This window comes from Bos mutus, chromosome 16 (assembly GCF_027580195.1).
Source record: "Bos mutus isolate GX-2022 chromosome 16, NWIPB_WYAK_1.1, whole genome shotgun sequence".
Taxonomy (NCBI): Eukaryota; Metazoa; Chordata; class Mammalia; order Artiodactyla; family Bovidae; genus Bos; species Bos mutus.
The window spans coordinates 55,990,820-56,014,621 of record NC_091632.1 but is presented as its reverse complement, the minus strand read 5'-3'; the positions used below and the strand labels follow the sequence as shown (position 1 = coordinate 56,014,621).

At 36.8% G+C, this 23,802-nt stretch overlaps 1 protein-coding gene across 12 annotated transcripts in view; it reads right to left on the bottom strand.

The window, feature by feature from the left end:
* Positions 1-23,802, bottom strand: part of CDC42BPA (CDC42 binding protein kinase alpha) — a 296,333-nt gene that overhangs the window by 144,659 nt on the left and 127,872 nt on the right. For all 12 annotated transcript variants that reach the window (XM_070385391.1, XM_070385382.1, XM_070385383.1 and 9 more), the window contains exons 5-6: positions 23,001-23,149; positions 2,446-2,539 (exon numbers count right to left, since the gene is read on the bottom strand). In XM_070385391.1, the coding sequence (XP_070241492.1) occupies positions 2,446-2,539; positions 23,001-23,149 (243 nt within the window). The remainder of the gene's footprint in view (positions 1-2,445; positions 2,540-23,000; positions 23,150-23,802) is intronic.

Here is a 23,802-nt window from a genome sequence, read left to right as displayed (position 1 = left end):
GTGGTTATTCTTACCATTTTCCCACAGTATGTATGGTTTTCTCCTTCTAGCTGCTTCCCAATTTTTTTATCTTTAATTTTCAGTAGTTTAATTGTGATGTGGCCAGGCACAGTTCTTTTCATAACCTTGAAATATACCAGGATTCTTAAATCTGTTTTTCATCATATGTAATAGCTTGAGCCATCAATTCTACAAATGTTTTCTATTATTATCTCATCTTTTTCTAGGGCTTCTAATTATATGCATCCCTAGGCCCCCTATATTAATTTTGCTTCAATCTTTTTCTCTCTGTTCTTCAGATTGCTTGATCTCTCTCAATCTATCTTCAAATTCACTGGCTTTTTCTTTTTTCATTTCTAACCCACCATTAACTTCTTACGAACTTTTTATTTCTATTAATAATTATCAAATTATAAAAAGATTCACTTGATTTACTTTTCTGCTGACACTCCTTGTCTGTGTAATTACTAAGACTAATATCTTCTTTTGAACGTATTTATGATAGTTTCATTAGTCTATGTCTGGCAAATCCAACATCTGTGCTACCCAGGTTTCTACTGACTACTTTTATTTTTAAATTCTGTATCACAATCACTTAAGTTACCCACTATTTATTTTTGGTCTAGTGATTTTTTACTGAATGCTGGTCACTGTCAATAAGACATTGTACAGAATATGAATTCTTCCATCTTCCTCTGAAGAATATTAATTCTTTAAGCAGTTAAAAAAATACTAACTTGAATCTGGGACAGCTTACAGTTTATTCTTTAAGGGCAGATTTATAAAAAACATAAGATTCATCTTGTGATTCCCAGGTGGCTGAGTATTAAAGAATCTGCCTGCCAATGCAGGAGATGTGGGTTCAATCTCTGGGTCAGGAAGATCCCTTGGAGAAGGAAATGGCAACCCACTCCACTGTTCTTGCCTGGAGAATCCCATGGACAGAGGAGCCTGATGGGCTACAGTCCATGGGGTTGCAGAAGAGTCAGACATGACTTAGTGACTGAACAACAACAACAAAGATTAATCTCAAGCCTCTTCATTTGGAGGACCACTTTCACACTCTGTTGATTTTACCAGGACTTGGATTTAGGCTGCTAGATAGTTTTAGGGTAAGACTTACATGTAACAAACATCTTAACTAGCTCTCCAGAGCTAATAGTCCAATGTCCCCTAGCACTGTGTCTCCTCCAGCACTACTTGATTTCAAGTAATCTGTTTGATTTTCAAATGGATAAAATTTATTATTTGGTAATTCTCAGATGTTCTTATAAAGTTGGCCCTCCATGTCTCCTGGTTACACATTTGCAGATTCAACCAATCAGGGATCAAAAGTTTTTTTTTTTTTTTTAAATTTCCAGAAAGTTCCAAAAGGCAAAATGAATTTGTTACATGCTGGCAATTATTTACATAGCATTTACATTGAAGTAGGTATTACAAGTAATTTAGAAAGAAAAGTGAAGTCACTCAGTTGTGTCCAACTCTTTGCAACCCCATGGATTGTAGCCTGCCATGCTCCTCCATCCAGGAGATTTTCCAGGCAAGAGTACTGGAGTGGGTTGCCAGTTTCTAAGTTATCTGCTTAGGGTAAATTCTCAAAAGTCAAATGACTAGTCCAGAATAATGGGATGTTTTTATGGCCTTTGGAATGTATTATACTAAACTACTTTTCAAAAAGTTCCTACCAATTAAAATGATATATATTTGGACATCTACTATACAACCAGGAAATTAATATTACTACTACTACTACAAACATGGAATAAAATTGAGGCATGTAAACCACTAAGTAATTGAGAGAATATAATGGAGGGGTCTAGGGGACAACAGAGGATGAGATGGTTGGATGGCATCACTGATTTGATGGATGTGAGTTTGAGCAAGCTCCGGGAGTTGGTGATGGACAAGGAAGCCTCGTGTGCTGCAGTCCATGGGGTCTCAAAGAATCGGACACGACTGAGTGACTGAACTGAACTGAAGGTTAGCAGAAATAAAGCAAATGGTAACATAAAACTTAGAGGATTTTCTGATAAAAAACATTCACTTGTTATACACTATCCCTCAGGAAAACTAGACAACTAGTAAAGAAAGAGAAGAGAAATGAAAGTGAAGGAGTCACATCTTTTCTTTTTCCCTCTGGGATTTATTTTCTTCAGTCCTCTGGAACTGTGAAAATAAGTTACGCTAAAGAAGAAACAAACAAGAGTCTCAAAAAAGGCATAGTATTATCAATCTTAAAATCATTAATATAAGCAGTAGAAAATGGTGCGTGAATTTATAGACAAGCCCTATTATGAGTAAGCATGCCTAAGTGGAAGGAAGTAAAGCACAGAAAGACAAATGGATAGAAGGATATTTGATAGATAATATAAACAGAAGGATTCTAAAACAGATAAAGGAAACAAGGAGGAAGGGTATAACAGTTTAAGATTTATCTTTATTTACCGTTCCATCTTCCATCAGCTTCAGACATGAACCAAAATCTGCTAACCGAATATGTCCATTCATATCCATCAATATATTGTCAGGTTTGATGTCTCTGAAAAAAACAGACACATTCAATTTTTAGTTGGAAAAAATAAATACAATCAGTTACTTGGTAAGATGGAAAAGACTCTTAAAAGTCCCCTGGACAGCAAGAAGATCAAACCAATTAATCCTAAAGGGAATCAACCCTGGATATTCATTTGAAGGACTGATGCTGAAGCTCCAATACTTTGGCTACCTGACACAGGCAAAGAGCTAACACATTGGAAAAAACTGGGAAAGACTGAGGGCAGGAGGAGATGAGGGAGACAGAAGATGAGATGGTTGGATGGCAACACTGACTCAATGGACATGAGTGAGCAAACTCCAGGAGAAAACAGTGAAGACAGGGAAGCCTGGCGTGCTGCAGTTCACTGGGTTGCAAAGAGTCGGACACGACTTAGCGACTCAACAACTTGGTAAGATAACCATTTTTGTCTGAAAATCTCAAGTTTTTTCAGAATTACTACTCTATGAACACATATTTCTTAGTTATTTTATGGGTTCAAATCCTCTCTCTGGTTCGTATTAAAACTTTCTTAAACATCTGCAGTTTCAGTGCTCTGGAGATAAAAAGTGCTTGGTAATTCTCAGGCTACATTAGCCTTACCCTGCTTCCTTAAGATATGCACAGTTTCCAATGTGACTACGGTAGGCCTACTTTCTGCATACAAAGAAGAGTCGTAATCACTTGATTCTAACCCATGAAATTGAACAGGAAAAAATATACTTCCTAGACCCTGAACATAAATGTAGATAAATACTCAGTTACTGCAGGTCATTACACAAAAACAACTGTTTCATAAAACTGATTTGGAAAACAACTGAAACTACTACTTAATAGTGATCTACATTATATAAAGCTATTTACAGATGTTAAGTCAAGCCTCGTAAGATATCCAAATATAATTAATAACAAGCTCTATCACTCCAGTTTTGGCATTTGTTTTTACAGTATTGCAAAACTCTGTGGCAGGTATCCCACTACAAGGGCAGAGCTGAGCAGTTCTGACTATGGCCTTCCAAGTCGAACATTTTTCCTACCTAGCCCTTTATAGAAAAAGTTTTCTGACCCCTGTATTAGCTGATTGCTTAATATAGACAGGCAGATAGACAGACTAAAAACAACAACCTGGATGGGAAACGGGTTTCATAATCCTCAATATTTGAACTTACAACCTTGACTGTCAGAAATGCTATATTAAGAAAAGATTTTCTGCTGTTTGGAAAACACTAAAAAAGTACACTTTAGTGCTAGAAGGAACCTTAGATATTACCTAAACCATATTCTGATGCAGGGAAAACTGTACTTTATTCTTTATTTTTAAAAACATTAAAGCTATATAATCATTATACATAACTGCTACTGGCAGATTTCTCAGATTTTAAAGAAGACAAAAGAAATTATAAAGACAGAATTTATAAACATCAATAATATTTTCAGTTATAAGGAAAATAGGAACTATTAAAACCTAGGAGAAATAAATTATATATTTATAATAATTAATGAAATGGAAAATATTTAACAAGGCATTATAGATAGTATTGATACTCCTCTAGTATCTCATTTCCCTTCCTGATATCATCCTCTTCCTCCACTCCCCAGAGGTTAGCAACCACAATCCTGAATTTGGTGTTTACTATATATCCACACTGACCTAGAACCAGACATCCTGGAATGTGAAGTCAAGTGGGCCTTAGAAAGCATCACTACGAACAAAGCTAGTGGAGGTGATGGAATTCCAGTTGAGCTATTCCAAATCCTGAATGACGATGCTGTGAAAGTGCTGCACTCAATATGCCAGCAAATTTGGAAAACTCAGCAGTGGCCACAGGACTGGAAAAGGTCAGTTTTCATTCCAATCCCAAAGAAAGGCAATGCCAAAAACTGCTCAAACTACCGCACAATTGCACTCATCTCACACGCTAGTAAAGCAATGCTCAAAAGTCTCCAAGCCAGGCTTCAGCAATACGTGAACTGTGAACTTCCTGATGTTCAAGCTGGTTTTAGAAAAGGCAGAGGAACCAGAGATCAAATTGCCAACATCTGCTGGATCATGGAAAAAGCAAGAGAGTTCCAGAAAAGCATCTATTTCTGCTTTATTGACTATGTCAAAGCCTTTGACTGTGTGGATCACAATAAACTGTGGAAAATTCTGAAAGAGATGGGAATACCAGACCACCTGATCTGCCTCTTGAGAAATGTGTATGCAGGTCAGGAAGCAAGAGTTAGAACTGGACATGGAACAACAGACTGGTTCCAAATAGGAAAAGGAGTATGTCAAGGCTGTATATTGTCACCCTGCTAATTTAACTTCTATGCAGAGTACATCATGAGAAACGCTGGATTGGAAGAAACACAAGCTGGACTCAAGATTGCCGGGAGAAATATCAATAACCTCAGATATGCAGATGACAACACCCTTATGGCAGAAAGTGAAGAGGAACTAAAAAGCCTCTTGATGAAAGTGAAAGTGGAGAGTGAAAAAGTTGGCTTAAAGCTCAACATTCAGAAAACGAAGATCATGGCATCTGGTCCCATCACTTCATGGGAAATAGATGGAGAAACAGTGGAAACACTGTCAGACTTTATTTTTCTGGGCTCCAAAATCACTGCAGATGGTGACTGCAGCCATGAAATTAAAAGACGCTTACTCCTTGGAGGGAAAGTTATGACCAACCTAGATAGCATATTCAAAAGCAGAGACGTTACTTTGCCAACAAAGGTCCGTCTAGTCAAGGCTATGGTTTTTCCTGTGGTCATGTATGGATGTGAGAGTTGGACTGTGAAGAAGGCTGAGCGCCGAAGAATTGATGCTTTTGAACTGTGGTGTTGGAGAAGACTCTTGAGAGTCCCTTGGACTGCAAGGAGATCCAACCAGTCCATTGTGAAGGAGATCAGTCCTGGGATTTCTTTGGAAGGAATGATGCTGAAGCCGAAATTCCAGTACTTTGGCCACCTCATGTGAAGAGTTGACTCATTGGAAAAGACTTTGATGCTGGGAGGGATTGGGGGCAAGAAGAGAAGGGGATGACAGAGGATGAGATGGCTGGATGGCATCACCAACTCGATGGACCTGAGTCTGAGTGAACTCCGGGAGTTGGTGATGGACAGGGAGGCCTGGCGTGCTGGGTTTCATGGGGTTGCAAAGAGTCGGACACGACTGAGCAACTGATCTGATCTGATCTGATATCCATGAATACTTTATTAGTACATGTATATGCAATCATTGACTATATACTTTCCTGAATGTCTTTAAACTTTATAATTGATATTAAACTGTGTGTATCCTTTTGAAACTTGGTTTTAATCTAATACTATGTTTTTAAAATTTATCCATGTTGACACATATTGTTTTAGTTCATTATTTTAAATGCTATATGGAATATTTTCATACATGTAATTTACTTATCAATTTTCCAGATTATAGAATTTAAATTATTCCCAACAATTTTAGGTTGTTTTAGATTTTTATTTTGCTATTACCCAAAATTCTGAGATGAATGTTTTTTACAAATACCTCTTAAACTCATATAGGAACATTTCCCCACACTATCTAGAAGTGGAATTGCTATGAAAAGACAAGTATGTTTTTAATTTTACTAGCAGGATTACTATTAAAATTAAGACTTTTGTTTGTGATCAACAGGGAGGCCTGGTGTGCTGCAGTCCATGGGGTTGCAAAGAGCTGGACAAGGCTGAGTGACTGAACTGAACTGAATGGTCATCTTAGATTTTTCTTCAATGAAATGCTAATTAAAATGTTATGCCTTTTTTTATATTGTATGTGTACTGTTTGTTTTTGGTTTATCTTCAGGAATTTTGTTTCCTCAAATTTACCTACATGTGTTAGAAATCTGTTCTCCCAGCATGTGGGCTTGTTCTCCCATATTGTTTAATGGATCTTTCTTATTCATAAAAAAGCATTTAATGATAATGTAGCCTTATAATTTATCATTTTTTTGTCTTTTTTCAGCTTTACAGGGACAGAATTGACAAGCAATACTGCAATACATTTATAAGTGTACAAAATGATAATTAATTTGATATACACAACATTGTGAAAGGATCTTCACCATTTAGTTAACACATTCATCATCTCATCGAATATATTTACTTTTTTTGTGTGCGAACACTTATGTTCTACCCTCCTGGCAAAAAGATATTATCAACTATCATTGTCATGCTATACATTAGCTCCTTGGATCTTGTACATCCTAAAACTTAAAGTCTGTACACTTTTACCAAGTTCTCCCTGTTTCCCATACCCTCAGTCCCTGTCAACCACCATTCTACTCTCAAAATTTGCCTTTTTTGTCCTAAGGTAGCTCCCTTATCTTCTCCTCCCAGGAGTCATCAAGACAGTGTCCTATATTTTCTTTTAAAAGTTTTATTTTTCATTTCAAGTCTTTATTCTCCCTGGAATTAATTTTTATTTTGTGTGAGATAAAGGCCACACTATATTTCTTTTTGTCCCAATACCATTTATTGAATGACATCCTTTTACCACTGATTCTTAATAGCACCGAGGTCATAAATCAAGTGGATCTATTTCAGGACTTCCCATGTAATTTCAATGAACAGTCTTTGGAACAAAAGGGAGCCTATTAACAGGACAACAGGCATGAACTGGAACTGTCATAGGCAAACAGAGGTAGGGCTGCCCTATCTACATGCCTATACTTAGACTAATATCACACTGTCTTTATCGTGACAGCTCTATATGACCTCTCTATACCAGTAGATCATGTTTTTAAATTGCCATGGCTCTTCCAGATAAATGCTAGAATTAGCTTAGTAAGCTCTATAAAACATATTGAGATTTTGATGGGAATCACAATGACTTTGGGCTTCCAGGGTGCAACAGTGGTAAAGAATCCGCCCGTCAATGCGGGAGACACAGGTTCAATCCGTGAGACACAGGTTCAATCCCTGGGTCGGGAAGATCCCCTGGAGAAGAAAATGACAACCCACTCCCATATTCTTGCCTGGAAAAATCCCATGGACAGGGGAGCCTAGCAGGCTACAGTCCATGGAGTTGCAAAGAGTCAGACATGACCTAGCAACTGAGCACAGCACAATGACTTTACAGAGTAATCTGAAGAGAAATGGTATCTTTGCAATATGACTTTTTCCATCCATGTATCAATTAACACTATAGACACATTATATCTTACTTAATGTATATAGACACATTATATATTAGTTACAAGTCTTCTTTTATGTCCTTCAATAATACTGAATATTTTTTCAGAGAGCTTACCCATCTTTTGTTATCAATAATCTTACGTACTTATTGTGAATACGACTTTCTTTATAGAAACATTCTCAATTTGCTTCCAATCTTAATGGGCATGTTTCTAATATTTCACCATTAAATATGATCTTTGGTTTAGATTTTTAGTAGAACCTCAATATTAAGAGAATTTCCTTCTACTTTCACATTGCTGAAAGTATCAGGAATGGATATTCAATTCTGTTGTCATTTTTGGTATTTTCTTTTATGGTTTTTCTTCTTTAACCTGTTAATACAGTGTATTACACAAATAGATTTTTCTTCTTTTCATGGCCCTTTATTTTTAAAAAATTTTTAATGGGAGGAAGATTGCTTTACAATGTTGTGTTGATTTCTGCTGTATGACAACACAAATCAGCCATAATTACAGTTATGTCTTCTCACTCATGAGCCTCCCTCCGCTCAAATAGATTTTTTAATGTTGAAACTTCCTTGCATCCTGGGATAAAACCAACATGGTCACACTTTTGTTTTTAATGTGCCACCAGTCACTGAGTCTAGAATTCTATCATAAAGATACACTAGTAAATCATATGCCACTAAAAGAACATACTGACTACTATAATTTCAGAAGTGATTAAAAACTTTCAGAGATATTAAGTTTATCTTAGCATTGAAAATACATAATATATATGTTACTGAATTCAATTTTTATTAAAACCTTACCTTTATATTCATAAGTGACATTGTTTCATGTAACATTCTCTTCTTGTACTATCCTTGTCAAGTTTTGTTGTTAAGGTTTTACTATTTTCATAAAGTAAGGTAAATGGCCTTTAAAATTTTCAAATTTTCTAAAACAGTTTAAACAGGATTCAATTAAAAGTAAAGGACCACTCTTCCATAAAACCAGGTGAAGTAAAAGACTGTTCATAGCAGCTATATACATTAACAGTTCAAAACTGGAAAAAACTCAAATGACCATCAGCAGGTAGGTGAATAAACCGTCAGAAAAATAAACTGTCAGTGGAAGGCTACTCAGCAAGAAGCAAAGATCAAATCGGATGAATCTCAAAAACCTTATGCTGATCAAAGGACATCAGACCAAAAAAAAATATATGATGAATTACTCCATTTATAAGAAATTTCTTCTTAATTTGAATATGAGTCATACCATTTATCATTAATTAAAGCTTCTGTAATCTGTAATTTTCTTTATCTCCAAGGAAAAGTATTATTTGACTTAAAAAGAACACTTGACTTGAAACATTTAACTTAAAAAGAACAATATTATTTAAAATTCTAAGTCAAAATTAATATTTATAATGATATATTTTATGTATAACAATTACTTATATAACTGTTATATATATAATTAACAATTATTCTATATTATTCTTCTTTATAAGAATAAAAAAGCATCCCAAAACAATGACCATATTAAAGGGAAATATTCTATAGGTCACTCTTATTTTAACATTTCACTAGGTTATCAGTACTAGAGCATGATTATTATAAATATTATTCCTATAATAGTAAAATGTGGATATAATAACATTAGTTAACCTTCAACGCAGCAATTTTCAACCCTGGATGGACAACAAAATCAACTAGAGAGGTTGCACCTATGTGTACTTCAGCCCCAGTCCAGAAACCACAATTGGATTATTGCACAGGGATTGATTACTGAGAACTAACTACTCATTTAGGACACATGTCTCTCCTTTCATCAACATCATGTCAGTGTCTCCCATCTGGTTCCTTTTCATCACTTATACAGGTTGGGGATGTAGGCTCTCACATATGAATGCTTTTATTTCCTGGTCTTCCTACTCCTCCTCTTTATACACCAATATACAAAAAAATTAGCATGCTGTATTAAAACATTACAACTAAAATGTTTATTAAAATTGTATCATAATTTTGTCAAATACATATTACATCAGTAATAAAGAAAAGGAAACCAACACTGGTAAAATTATGTCACAAACTGCCTCTTTGTTAGTCATACATTTGAATTTTTAATAGGAATATTAATTTGAAGCTTACAACTGAAAAAAGTTATTCATAACATTCTGTCGATAACTGTTCTCAAACTTATCTTTCCCAACAGTGGCTGCCCAAATTCTAATCTTTTTATTGATCCGTATCCTTCAAGAAACCATCTAGATACAATTAACAAGAGGAAACAAGTGAAACTGACAACTCACACCTATAGTGTAACTCAAAGAAAGTCTACCATGAAATTAAAATCGTTTCTAATTACAGAAATAAATATTCAAATCCAATGGCATTGAAACATGTATAATATCATGTATGAAACGAGTTGCCAGTCCAGGTTCGATGCACGATACTGGATGCTTGGGGCTAGTGCACTGGGACAACCCAGAGGGATGGTATGGGGAGGGAGGAGGGAGGAAGGTTCAGGATGGGGAACACATGTATACCTGTGGCAGATTCATTTTGAAATTTGGCAAAACTAATACAATTTGTAAATTTAAAAATAAAATTAAAAAAAAAATTCAAATCCAGCAGACCAAACTCTAATATGCACGTGGAAGCAAGACATAGGAAAGAGACTATGGGAAAAAGAAGAAAAGAACAGGGAGTCCAGGGATGATAAAATGTGGATTAAATTACTACCCACGGTATCACTGAAAGAAAAGTCCCAATAAGCACGATATGCGTGTGCATGCTAAGTTGCTTCAGTCATGTCTGACTCTTCAAGATCCTGCAGACCACAGCCTGCTAGGCTCCTCTATCCATGGGGATTCTCCAGGCAAGAATACTGGAGTGAGTTGCCATGCCCTCCTCCAGGGGATCTAGACCCAGGGATCAAAAGCACGCCTCTTATGTCTCCTGCACTGGCAGGTGGGTTCTTTACCACCAGCAATACCTGGGAAGCCCCTTATTAAGCATGGGGTAAGATGGAACAAAGGGGGAAAATGAGTAAAAGGTACATGAGATCTTTTTGAACTGAGTGCAGTTTCCTGTGAATCTAAAATGGTGTCAAAATAAAAAGCTTTTTTTTTTAAGGCCCAACCCTGAAAATTACCTTGAGAAAATTTATGGGCTTATTATTTTATGCTCCTTATTTTTGTGTTATATACTAACATAATCATTTTAACACATATTTACATAGTACTTAAACAATATATCACTAAGGAGAAGAACCTAAAACTGTGTAACAGTCAATGGTATACGATTTTCTTTCATCAGTGGACCTCCTATGACCTTGTCCCTCCCAGCTCAGTCATTTCTCACATTCCCTTTTGCCCATGATCTTTGCCTCCACTCCTCTGGTTGAAATCCCAACTGGCCAATCGCCAGCTCCTAAACTGCAGAATAACTGCTTTCTCTTCTGAGAACAGCCTTTGACACTACAGGTACACCTCAGAAATATTGCAGGTTAGGTTCCAGACCACTGCAATCAAGCTTATCAGCAATAAAGCAAGTCACATGAAGTTTTTGGTTTCCCAGTGCATATAAAATTATGTTTGCACTATACTGTAGTCTAGTGAGTCTAGCATTATGCTGTAGTCTAGTATTATGTCTTAAAAAAATAATGTACATACTTGAATTTAAAAATGCTTTATTACTTAAGAATGATAACAATCATCTTCCAATGCAAGGTTGCCATAAACCTTCAATCTACAAAAAGCATAGTGTATTGACGTATAATAAAGCAAAGCACAATTAAACGAGGTAGCTTTTCCTATATTCCCTCCACATGACCTCACTTGCTAAACTCTATAAAAACTCCCTTTCCTTCCTGAGGCAATGTCTAAGTCAGCTTGGGCTGCCATGATAAATACCATAAACTGGGTGGCTTCAACAAAGGAAATTTATTTTCTCACAGTGCAAGAGGTTGGGAAGTCCAAGATCAACGTCCAGCAGGGTTCGGCTTGCAATTAGGACTATTTTTCTGGCATGCAGATGACTGCCCTCCAGCTGTGTCCTCACACAGCCTTTCCTTGGTGTGCTCACAGGCTGGGGGAGAGGGGAGCACACTCTGCTACCTTCTTTCACTAATCCCATCATGAGGACCCTATCTTAATGACATCATCTAACCTAATTACTTCCTAAAGACATACTGGGGACTAAGAGCTTCATCATATGAACTGGGGGTGGAGGGAACACATCCTCATTCCATAACAAGCAGTATATTCCTTGAAAGCCTCTCATGCCCTAGCACTATGAATAAAGGCTTATTTATGCTTAAAAGTGAAAGTGGCTCAGTCGTGCCACTCTCTGCAATCCTGTGGACTGTATGTAGCCTGCCAGGCTCCTCTGTTCATGGGATTCTCCAGGCAGGAACACTGGAGTGGGTAGCCTTTCCCTTCTCCAGGGGATCTTCCCAACCCAGGGATGGAACCCAGGTCTCCTGCAATGCAGGGGTATTCTTCACTGTCTGAATCATCAGGGAAGCCCAGGAATACTGGAGTGAATAGCCTATTCCTTCTCCAGGGGATATTCCTGACCCAGGAATCGAGCCAGGATCTCCTGCATTGCAGGCAGATTCTTTACCAGCTGAGCTGCAGGAAAGCCCTAACATTTACCTAATCAATTTTCTTCTACAGTTTTTATTAATCCCTTAATCAGCTAACAACTGAATAATCACTATGTACCACAGATTGTGCTTGGTGTTAGGGTTACTGAATATATATCTAAGATTAACCAAAGTATTTCTACTGCTAAAATTAAATAATGAGAAATAGCGGGAAAACAGCAAGGTAATGGGAAAATTTATCTATTTTAAAATACCATATAATTATTTACATTAGATGCTAATGAGTAATCAAATAGTTTGACAGACTTTTCTTTTTAATAAGTATATGATGATATTGTACTTTTTATATACACACAATAGTCATATTTGTTGATAACATAATGGTTCCTACTTTATATAATGGAGTAAGATATATCAATATTTCATGATGTTCCACAAAGTTCACTTAACACCTATCAGAACTCTGTACTGGTTTCAGATACCACAAAGCAGAAGTGAGACCAACTGAGCCAAAACCCAGCATGTTCTATTTTACAATGAAATCAGCCACCAACTTGCAAGAAAATGGCTAGCCATATTTTGCATTCTTCTGGCTGAAGTTTCTTCAAATAATTCTCAGATGGTACTACTAAAACAATATGAAATTACTTTAAAATGTATTTATACACTGTTATGTTATCTAGGCACTTCTGTCTTCAGAATCCGTTTCAAAACTTACACTTACTCACTTGACTGCTTTTGATAAATCCAAAATCATATTGTAAAAATCAACACATTTCTTGAAACAAGTAATTAAAGCACAAAAATAATCACTAATGACCATCATAGATTTTTTTTCCTGGATCAGCAAGTAGAACAACTAACTGCCATATACTAAAGAGAGGCTCAAAATGAAAAGCATAAAAACAAGATGCAAAAATTCAGAGGGATATGCCTACCAAAGCCTGGTATACTTGTATTTTACAATACAAAATTAGTTTCAAGGCAAAACAAAAGCCTTCTTAGTGATAAAAAGAAAACTATTTCACCAGTAATATATAACAAGTAAATCTGTGATACTTCACTTTCTTAGAGGAAGAGGATGTGAAGGAGGAGGATGGTTCAGTTCAGTTCAGTCACTCAGTCATGTCAGATTCTTTGCGACCCCATGAACCACAGCACGCCAGGCCTCCCTGTCCATTACCAACTCCCGGAATCCACCCAAACCCATGTCCATTGAGTCAGTGATGCCATCCAACCATCTCATCCTCTGTTGTCCCCTTCTCCTCCTGCCCTCAATCTTTCCCAGCATCAGGGTCTTTTCCAGTGAGTCAGCTCTTCGCATCAGGTGGCCAGAGTACTGGAGTCTCAGCTTCAGCATCAGTCCTTCCAGTGAATATTCAGGTCTGATTTCCTTTAAGATGGACTGGTTGGATCTCCTTGCAGTCCAAGGGACTCTCAAGAGTTTTCTCCAACACCACAGTTCAAAAGCAGCAATTCTTTGGCACTCAGCTTTCTTTATAGTCCAACTCTCACATCCATACATGACCACTGGGAAAATCATAGCCTTGACTAGACGGACCTTTGTTGACAAAGTAATGTCTCTGCTTTTTAATATGCTGTCTAGGTTGATCATAGCTTTTCTTCCAAGGAGCAAGCATCTTTTAACTTCATCGCTCCAGTCACCATTTGCAGTGATTTTGGAGCCCAAGACAATGAAGTCTCTCACTGTTTCCATTGTTTCCCCATCTATTTGCCATGAAGTGATGGGACCGGATGCCATGATCTTCATTTTCTGAATGTTGAATTTTAAGCCAACTTTTTCACTCTCCTCTTTCACTTTCATCAAGAGGCTCTTTAGTTCTTCTTCGCTTTCTGCCATAAGGGTGTTGTCATCTGCATATCTGAGGTTATTGATATTTCTCCCAGCAATCTTGATTCCAGCTTGTGCTTCATCCAGTCCAGCACTTTGCATGATGTACTCTGCATATAAGTTAAATACGCAGGGTGATGATATACAGCCTTGACGTTCTCCTTTCCTGATTTGGAACCAGTCTGTTGTTCCACGTCCAATTCTAACTGTTGATTCTTGACCTGCATACAGATTTCTCAAGAGTCAGGTCAGGTGGTCTGGTATTCCCATCTCTTTCAGAATTTTCCACAGTTTGTTGTGATCCACACAGTCAAAGGCTTTGGCGCAGTCAATAAAGCAGAAACAGATGTTTTTCTGGAACTCTCTTGTCTTTTTGATGATCCAATGAATGTCATATTTGTTGATAACATAATGGTTCCTACCTCATATAATGGAGTAAGATATATCAATATTTCATGATGTTCCACAAAGTTCACTTAACACCTATCAGAACTCTGTGTTGGTTTCAGATACCATGAAGCAGAAGTGAGACCAACTGAGCCAAAACCCATTTGATCTCTGGGTCCTCTGCCTTTTCTAAATCCAGTTTCAACATCTGGAAGTTCACGGTTCACATACGGTTGAAGCCCGGCTTGGAGAATTTTAAGCATTACTTTGCTAGTGTGTGAGATGAATGCAATTGTACAGTAGTTTTAACATTCTTTGGCATTGCCTTTCTTTGAGATTGGAATGAAAACTGACCTTTTCCAGTCCTTTGGCCACCGCTGAGTTTCTCAAATTTGCTGGCATATTGAGTGCAGCACTTTCACAGCATCATCTTTCAGGATTTGAAATGGCTCAAATGGAATTCTATCACCTCCTCTAGCTTTGTAGTAATGCTTCCTAAGATCCTCTTAACTTCGCATTCCAGGATGTCTAGCTCTAGGTGAGTGATCACAGCATCGTGGTTATGTGGGTCACGAAGATCTTTGTTGTATAGTTCTTCTGTGTATTCTTGCCACCTCTTCTTAATATCTTCTACTTCTGTTAGGTCCATACCATTTCTTTTATTGAGCCCATCTTTGCATGAAATGTTCCCTTGGTGTCTATAATTTTCTTGAAGAGATCTCTAGTCTTTCCCATTCTATTATTTTCCTTTATTTCTCTGCACTGATCATGGAGAAAGGCTTTCTTATCTCTCCTTGCTTTCCTTGGAACTCTACATTCAACTGGTATATCTTTTATTTTCCCCTTTGCCTTTAGCTTCTCTTCTTTTCTCAACTATTTGTAAGGCCTCCTCAGACAACCATTTTGCCTTTTTACATTTCTTTTTCTTGGGGATGTTCTTGATCACTGTCTCCTGTACAATGTCACAAACCTCCAGATGATGGTATGACTGTATAATTCTTCCCTCCTCATCTCACCTTCCTACCAGATGCAGAGTCTCAGCACCAGGGCTGCAACTGTAGGTGCCAAAAGCAAGGATAATTCCTAAGAAGAAATTCTAGCCTTTAAACCTTAACGTCAGTATTCCCAAGGACTTGGTAGGGTGAGCCATGCCATCTTCCCATCTGGTAAAACGGAGGCTGGCAGGGAATACTGTTGGGTTGCTTGGTCATTCAGATAGGTATTTCTGTATTTATGCAACCCTATACTGCATCGGTGCATTGGTATGGAGGCACCTGCTAGTACTGCTGTTGTCAATCTGGACCAGCACAGGGTCAAACCTAACGTTTTTCCCAAAGGACCAAAAGTTTGGGCAAGAATAAGTGACAAATGGAGAGAAGGAAAAGTAATAGCTAAGGATAAAAGTATAAATAAGTGGATTATGTAATAAGGGAAATCCAATAGTATATTGATGCTCTGTGAGAGACTTAGAGCAAGAGATGGTATCGTCTCTTAGCTCAATTGCACCAGATACCACAAGGGGTGAAGCCATATGTTGCTGAAACAACTTCCTGCTTTTGGCACCTGGCATCGTCAAACGGAATTCTGCAAGCCTGAGTGCCATTGTTCTGGGAGACAATTTAGTCATATGACATGATGATGGACTATATGGTTGCTAACTCAGTGGGACCCTGGTAACACGCCAGAATCTTCTGACTCACCATATGGTGTTAACACTGGCCTTGCTGGCAAGATTGAATCACATTACGTAAGTCTTTTGATAATACTGATATTAATAAATAAGTGTATCGGGAGATTTAGTTAAAGCCTCCTCAGGATATAATAAAATGATCAGCCAGAGAAAGAACTCAATTTTGCTAACCCTCAACTAGATTCTATGCTAAACAGTTCTGCACAAGTTCATCATATGGTACAAATAACAGATCAAAGGGGGAAAACAATTAACATAATTGTACAAAAATATGAAGGCCATCTAATATGGCCTTATTAGATGAATTACTGGTTTCTTTGAATTTATCCCTACTGAGCTCCTCCAAATGACAGACATACTCACACTGGAATTATTGCTCTGTTCATTATATAAATGTTACACTAAATCTAAGCACCACCCCCCAAAATATGACCATTCTGTTGTAAAAGAGACTTGGCTAAAGGCCAGGAAGTCACCTGTGCAGTGAAGAACTAATCTCACCCAAAGAGATGTCTGGCTTTTGTTGCAGCTACTGGTAGGTGACCTCTAGGTCCTTGGAACATCATACCCAATATGGCATCTTTGTCTGGGGCCTTGGGCCACCAAACAGATTAACAATGTAATTCATGATGATGTAATTTGTTTGGTCCATGTAGTATCACTTTTATCTTTGAAAGGGACTGGAAAGTATCATCTCAACTGCAGGAGAGGGCTGGAGACGAAAGGTCAGTCGTATAGGCAATATGTGATTGAGCAATCCCCCAAAACTCTGGAAACCAAACGCTCAGGTGAGTTTCTGTAATTGGCAGTACTCCACATGTACTGTCACATGGACACCAGGGAAATAATGCGATCCTAACTTCACAAGGAGAAGAGGACAGAAGCCCTGGGTTTGGTACTTCTCCTGAGAGTTGCCCTGTGCACTTCTTTCTCCCAGCTGATTTCACTCTATACCCTTTCCATGTATTAAACTGGAACTTTAAGTAGAAGAGCTTTCAGTGAGTTTTCTGAATCTCTCTTAAAAATTATTAAAATTGAAAGTGGTTTTGGGAACCCCCCAAGCTGTAATTGGTGCCAGAAATAAGGGTGGTCTTTTGAGACTGGTCCCTTTAAATTGTGAAGTTGGCCCAGATTCCTTGCAGTTACTGAAATACTAAATGCACTGTAATACAATGACTATCTTTAAGTAAAATGATCTCTATAATGGCTGACATCCCAACTTCACCTACAACTCTAGTCTGACAATTTCTAACTGTAAAACTATCTATTCTTTAGTAATTTTAAGGTATTACACAAATAACTCCTTCATTAGTAGTATCAAAAATTCTAGTTTTCAAATGAGACTCAGACCTGTAGGAGACTGAAGGGAGTTTTTTTATTAGCCTTGGGCTTCAAAGTATTTCTATTTCATTTTAAAAGTATAATAATTTTACATATACCAAGAAAATAACTGACAAATCATACTATATATCCATGCTGAAAAGAGAGGAAATCTGCCTGAAGCCCTGGTGGAGGCCTGTACATACCTATCCTTCATAAAATCTTATGGGATAAGGGATGAAAAAATTTTTCTGAAACTGAATTCTGTGTTATTTCCCTCAACAAATTCTATAAAAATAGGTTTGATCCATTTCTTGTAATGTATCAGTATACTTTACCCTAGAGTTAACCATTTACATAAAACAGTATTAACATTAAGTAGGTGAGGTTTATAAAAACTATAGTCATAAATCTTGAATATTGAATAAATTCCATGAGGAAAAAGAAGTGATGAAGAAATCCATGAAAAATAAGTGAATTATTTTTTGCCTTTTGTTTTATTTTTGGACCACAGTAAGGCCAGAGTACTTCAAAAAATACTTTCCACCCTAGGATTTGTTGAAGCCAATACTTAATATTTAAGACAAACACAGGAAAGCACACACATTCCATTATGTTCCACAAAACCAATCTAATTTGACTTCAGAGACAGAGTCTATCCAACAAAAAGTTGGTGTGCATGAGCCCTTCGGATTCTTGTCTGATCCGAAATGTGAGCATTTTTACATGAATAAGCTATATACCAAGTAAAACAAGTAAAGGCAAGCATGAAAAACATGAAAACATAACAACAACTTCTGCTCATTAGTTATCTTTTCCTGATTTAGGTTCTTCATTTTTAATTATAAGTTCTATCTCATGATTCTTTACTCATACAAATATTCTGCCATTGTTTTATTGCATGCACTTTAATCTACCTAAATCCATTGTGGAATGATAGGAGAAAGAAAAGGAATGAATAATCACCTAGATAAATTACTACACTATGAGGAAATACAATCCAGTGGACATTCCACAATGACTGATTTAACTATTTTTTAAGTTTATGTATAGTCTAAATACTAGATGCAATAGCAACTGTTTCTAAAATATGATTTGACAATGGGAATGCTATATTGCAAAAACCAACTAACCCACAACCAGTAAGAAGACTTTGAAACAAACACAAGGTTCCCTGTCTAGAGGAAGGAAACCTCCAGAGATACATAATAAAATATATCTATCCAAAACAATAAAGGAAAACATCATAGTCTCTACCTCCAGAAGCTTAAAAACTATGGAGAAAAAGTATTGGTTACTTCCAATCATGTTCGACTCTTTGCGACCCCTATAGACTGCAGCCTACCAGGCTCCTCTGTCCATGGAATTCTCCAGGCAAGCACAGTGGAGTGCGTTGCCATAAGGCAAATATAAAAGTAAAGCATTTGATCAGTACATTATCCTATACTTTAACACAGCATACAACAAATTACAAAGTGATCATTCATTACATGTACCGTTTATATTAGCTCATTTACATATATATATATATATATATATATACACACACACACACACACATATACATACACACACACACACATAGTTCCTTTGGGCTTTCCTGGTGGTTCAATGGTGAAGAATCTGACTGCTGATACAGGAGACACAGGTTTGATCTCTGATCTGGGAAGGCCCACTGGAGAAGGAAATGGCAACCCACTCCACTATTCTTGCCTGGACATCACCAGGGACAGAGGAACCTTGTGTGCTACAGTCCATGAGGTCACAAAAGAGCTGGATATGATTAAACGAATGCACAACAACAGTTCTTTTATATTATCTATTTCACTGAAGAGATTCATTCATCTCAAATGTGTCTTCCTTTACTTCATACTACGATTTCTGCCAAATTAGTTGGGAGTGATTTGTGTCAGTCTATGATTGGGTTCTCTATTCTATCTACTGATCTATGTGCTTATTCCTCCACCATTACGAGAGTCTTGCTTAAGACAGCAATATAGTATGTCTTAATATCAGCTACAGTGATTCTTCCTACTTCATTCTCCTTTTTCAAAACCATTTTAGCTATTTTAGTTCTGTGGCCTTTCCATATGCACTTTAAAATAAGCTTGGTTTTATCTTTTAAAAAAATCTTTACTAAATTTTATTTATCTTATATTTTGTGCCCCCAAACGGACAAGAAGCTTGTCTTCAGTGTCAGAACTGTATGCTATACTTATTAAAATTTCACGTATAAATAGCACAATGCTATTTGTAAAAGAGGACTCAACAAATATTTCCTCAGTAAACTACTTGCTGAAACAGTCTATCAAGAAAATGGGAATAACATTTTAAGAAGTGCAATGATGTACCTGAACATGTTCACTGCCAAGCAAAAAGAAAGACAAGAAGGGAGAAAGAAGAGGGATGGAAGCGGTCATAGGTTGATAAGAGAAAGAGAGAGTACATGTGTGTATGTGTACATGTGTCAGACAGTGGGAAAGAGAATATGTAAATTTTGATAACAGAGACACTATAAACATTTAGATATTTAACCTAAAGAAGAGATGACTTCAGAAAGCATAATGACTATAAGATAAATTAGATGATTATATTTGACTCTGAAGGCAAAACTAGGACCAATGATTAGGAGAAAAAGAAATTCAGCTTACCATAAAGTAAAATTCTGTAACACTGGAGTTGTCCAATAATTGAATGAATAGGATTCATTTAACATTAAGTTGTTGTTGTTCAGTAGCTAAGTCATGTCTGACTTTTTGTGACCCAATGGACTGCAGCATGCCAGGCTCCCCTGTCCTTCACTATCTCTCAGAATTTGCTCAAATTCATGTCCGTGGAATCAGTGATGCTATCTAACCAACCCAGCCTCTGCCGTCCCCTATTCCTTTTGCCTTCAATTTTTACCAGCATCAGAGTCTTTCCAGTGAGTCCACTATTCACATCAGGTGGCCAAAGTACTGGAGCTTCAGCTCCAGTCCTTCCAATGAATATTTAGCACTGATTTCCTTTAGCATTGACTGGTTTGATCTCCTTGTTATCCAAGGAACTCTCAAGAGTCCTCTCCAGAACCACAGTACGAAAACATCAATTTTTCAGTGCTTGGCCTTCTTTGTGGTCCAACTCTCAAATCTGTAAATGACTACTGGAAAAACCATAGCTTCTGACTATATGGACCTTTGTCAGCAAAGTGATGTCTCTGTTTTTAATATGCTGTTTAGGTTGGACACAGTTTTCCTTCCAAGGAGAAAGGGTCTTTTAATTTCATGGTTGCAGTCACCGTCTGTGGTGATTTTGAAGCCCAAGAAAAAAAAAAATGTCACTCCTTCCACTTTTTCCCCTTCTATTTGCCAGGAAGTGATGGAACTGGATGCCATGATCTTAGTTTTTTGAATGCTGAGTTTTAAGCCATCTTTTAAACTCTCCTCTTTCACCCTCATCAGAGGCTCTTTAGTTCTTTGTTTTCTGCCATAAGAGTGGTGTCATCTGCATATCTGAGGTTATTGGTATTTCTCCTGGCAATCTTGATTCCAGCTTGCGATTCATCCAGCCCAGGATTTTGCATGATGTACTCTGTACAGAAGTTAAATAAGCAGGGTGAAAATATACAGCCTTGACGTACTCCTTTCCCAATTTGGAACCAGTCTGTTGTTCTAGGTCTGATTCTAACTCTTGCTTCTTGACCTGTATATAGGTTTCTCAGGAGACAGGTAATGTGGTGTGTATTAACACCTCTTTAAAATTTTTCCACTGTTTGTTGTGATCCACACAGTCAAAGGCTTTAGAATGGTCAATGAAACAGAAGTAGATGTTTTTCTGGAATTCTCTTGCTTTCTCTCTGATCCATCGAATGTTGGCAATATGAACTCTGGTTTTCCTGCCTTTTCTAAACCCAGCCTGGTACTCAAGCAGCACTGAGGGTTGAAATGGATTTCAATCCAGATGTCAATATCAGAAACATAGTTGATACCCAGAATACTGTGTTGAGAATAATTATAAGACTGCATATATAGTCGGTGGGAAAGGGTCCTATGATCAGTTAAGAATATCTATCACAACCTGGCAGAAAGGAGGGTAACAGAAATACCTTATATTTACTATCTCTGTATCTGGATGTATTATTTTCAGAAATGATTATTCCTTGTTGAGAATTTAGATGTGAGCCAAGTAAAGTGTCTCTAAACTCCATAAGTCTAGGACTATCCTTTAAATGTTTGATGAAATGATATCTTAAAGTATTTTTAAATGACAGTCCTCAGCTACAATCTTGGATTACTGCTTAAGCAACAAAAAAGCACTTCGGGGTTCTTATACTATAATTCACTCTGGAGACCACAGTACCATCTTAAAAACTGCACTGTACTTTACAATTTTTAATGTGTGCATGTTTTAGTTTTCAGTAAAATTTGTGATTATCAGATATCAACAGAGAAAAGCATGCAAATAGGAAAAGTAAAATTGAGATCTGAAAAATACAAAAAATTTTAACCAAAATATTATTTTAATGATGTCCCAAAACATTACTAATTAAATCAATCATCATAAGATATTCACAACATAAGATACCCACATCAAAATAAACACTGAGGCAGAAAAATTTTTTTCTTCCCCCATTCCTGTTCTTCACAGAGATTACACTTATCACTTGCAACTCAAAAGAAACACCCATTGCTATCTTGGCATAAATTATCCAAAGTGAAGTCACTAGACCAGCAGCAGTATCAGTAGCATCACCTGAGAAGGTGTTAGTTAGTTAGTTAGTTAGTTTAGTCACTAATCGTGTCCGACTTATGGGGTTCCAAGAGTCGGACACAACTTAGCGACTAAAACTAAGTAACTAACACCTTCTCAGGTGATGCTACTGATCCTGCTGCTGGTCTAGAGATGCCAATTCTCCAGCCCCATCCAACCTACCAAATCAGAAACTCTGGAGTTTTAACAGCCCTCCATATGACTCTGATGCATATCCTGAAGTTTTCAAACCACTGTCTTAGAAAATGGTTGCTCTTTCTAACACGCCAGGATCCCTTTGCCTGCTTCTCCTTAGTGTCTCTGCTCTCCCACATTTTGTACAACACTAAAGATTTTCTCATCTGAATGATTAATTCACCAATAACTCTGGGAGGATTTCCTACTTTCTTTCCTTTTAAAATGTGAGGCTGCCTTTTAAACCATCCAATAAGTTTTAACATTTTTTATTACACATAAATTATGAGATGTTTAAATAGAGATTTTTAACATTTGAAAACAGGCATAAAAGCAGGCCTATATAAAAGTCATTTTGTAAATGGCCTTTTTCTTTTCATTCCATCTGAAACTATATACCAAATAACACATTTGTAGGAAATTTTTAAACTAAATAATTACACCTGTCAGTTTACAAAGAAGAAATCATCCCATGGCCATCAAAATGATCACTTTCTTACAAAAACATCTCTTCTGACATTTATATAATCCACTCCTTCACTGCATCTTACTCACCTGTGTACATAATGCAGCTGATGAACTGAATCAATTGCTATCACCATCTCAGCCAAGTAAAATCGAGCCATGTCTTCAGGCAATCTATCTTCAAATTTGCTGAGTAGAGTAAGCAAATCCCCACCAACATAATAATCCATAACCAGGTACTAGGAATGAAAATATAAAATGTACTCAATAAATACGAGTGAAAAATCAATGTACTTAATGTACAGCAAGGTCAAACAGCACCAGATCAAATACTTTTCTTGTTAGGTAACAAGAAGCTATGTAAGATGACCAGGAGCACTCACAATAAGTCTTAAAAATTTCATAAAGTAGTAAATAAATCTTCTAACAACTGGTACAGGGAAAAACATGGGATTATCATTGCTTTGATGTTGTCTTTAAAAGTGAAAAATAACATCATTATCATCAACCTACAACAACAGACCACAGTTTTACCAACATTTCATATAAGATAGTCATTTATGTTGAATAAATTCATCTTCATCATCACTATATTTTCCTTATTTCATCTTGAACCAGTAAAGACTTTTCTTAGGTATACATAAACAGAGGAGAAGTAATTTTAGATACAAACTCTGATGGGTATGTAATATTGTGATTTATAATAAGAAATATATATATTTTGGAATAGAGCAGAGAACTTCTTAAAACCATTGTAATTTAGAAAGACGGTAACGATAACCCTATATGAGAGACAGCAAAACAGACACAGATGTATAGAAGTCTTTTGAACTCTGTGGGATAGGGCAAGGGTGGGATGATCTGAGAGAATAACATTGAAACATGTATATTA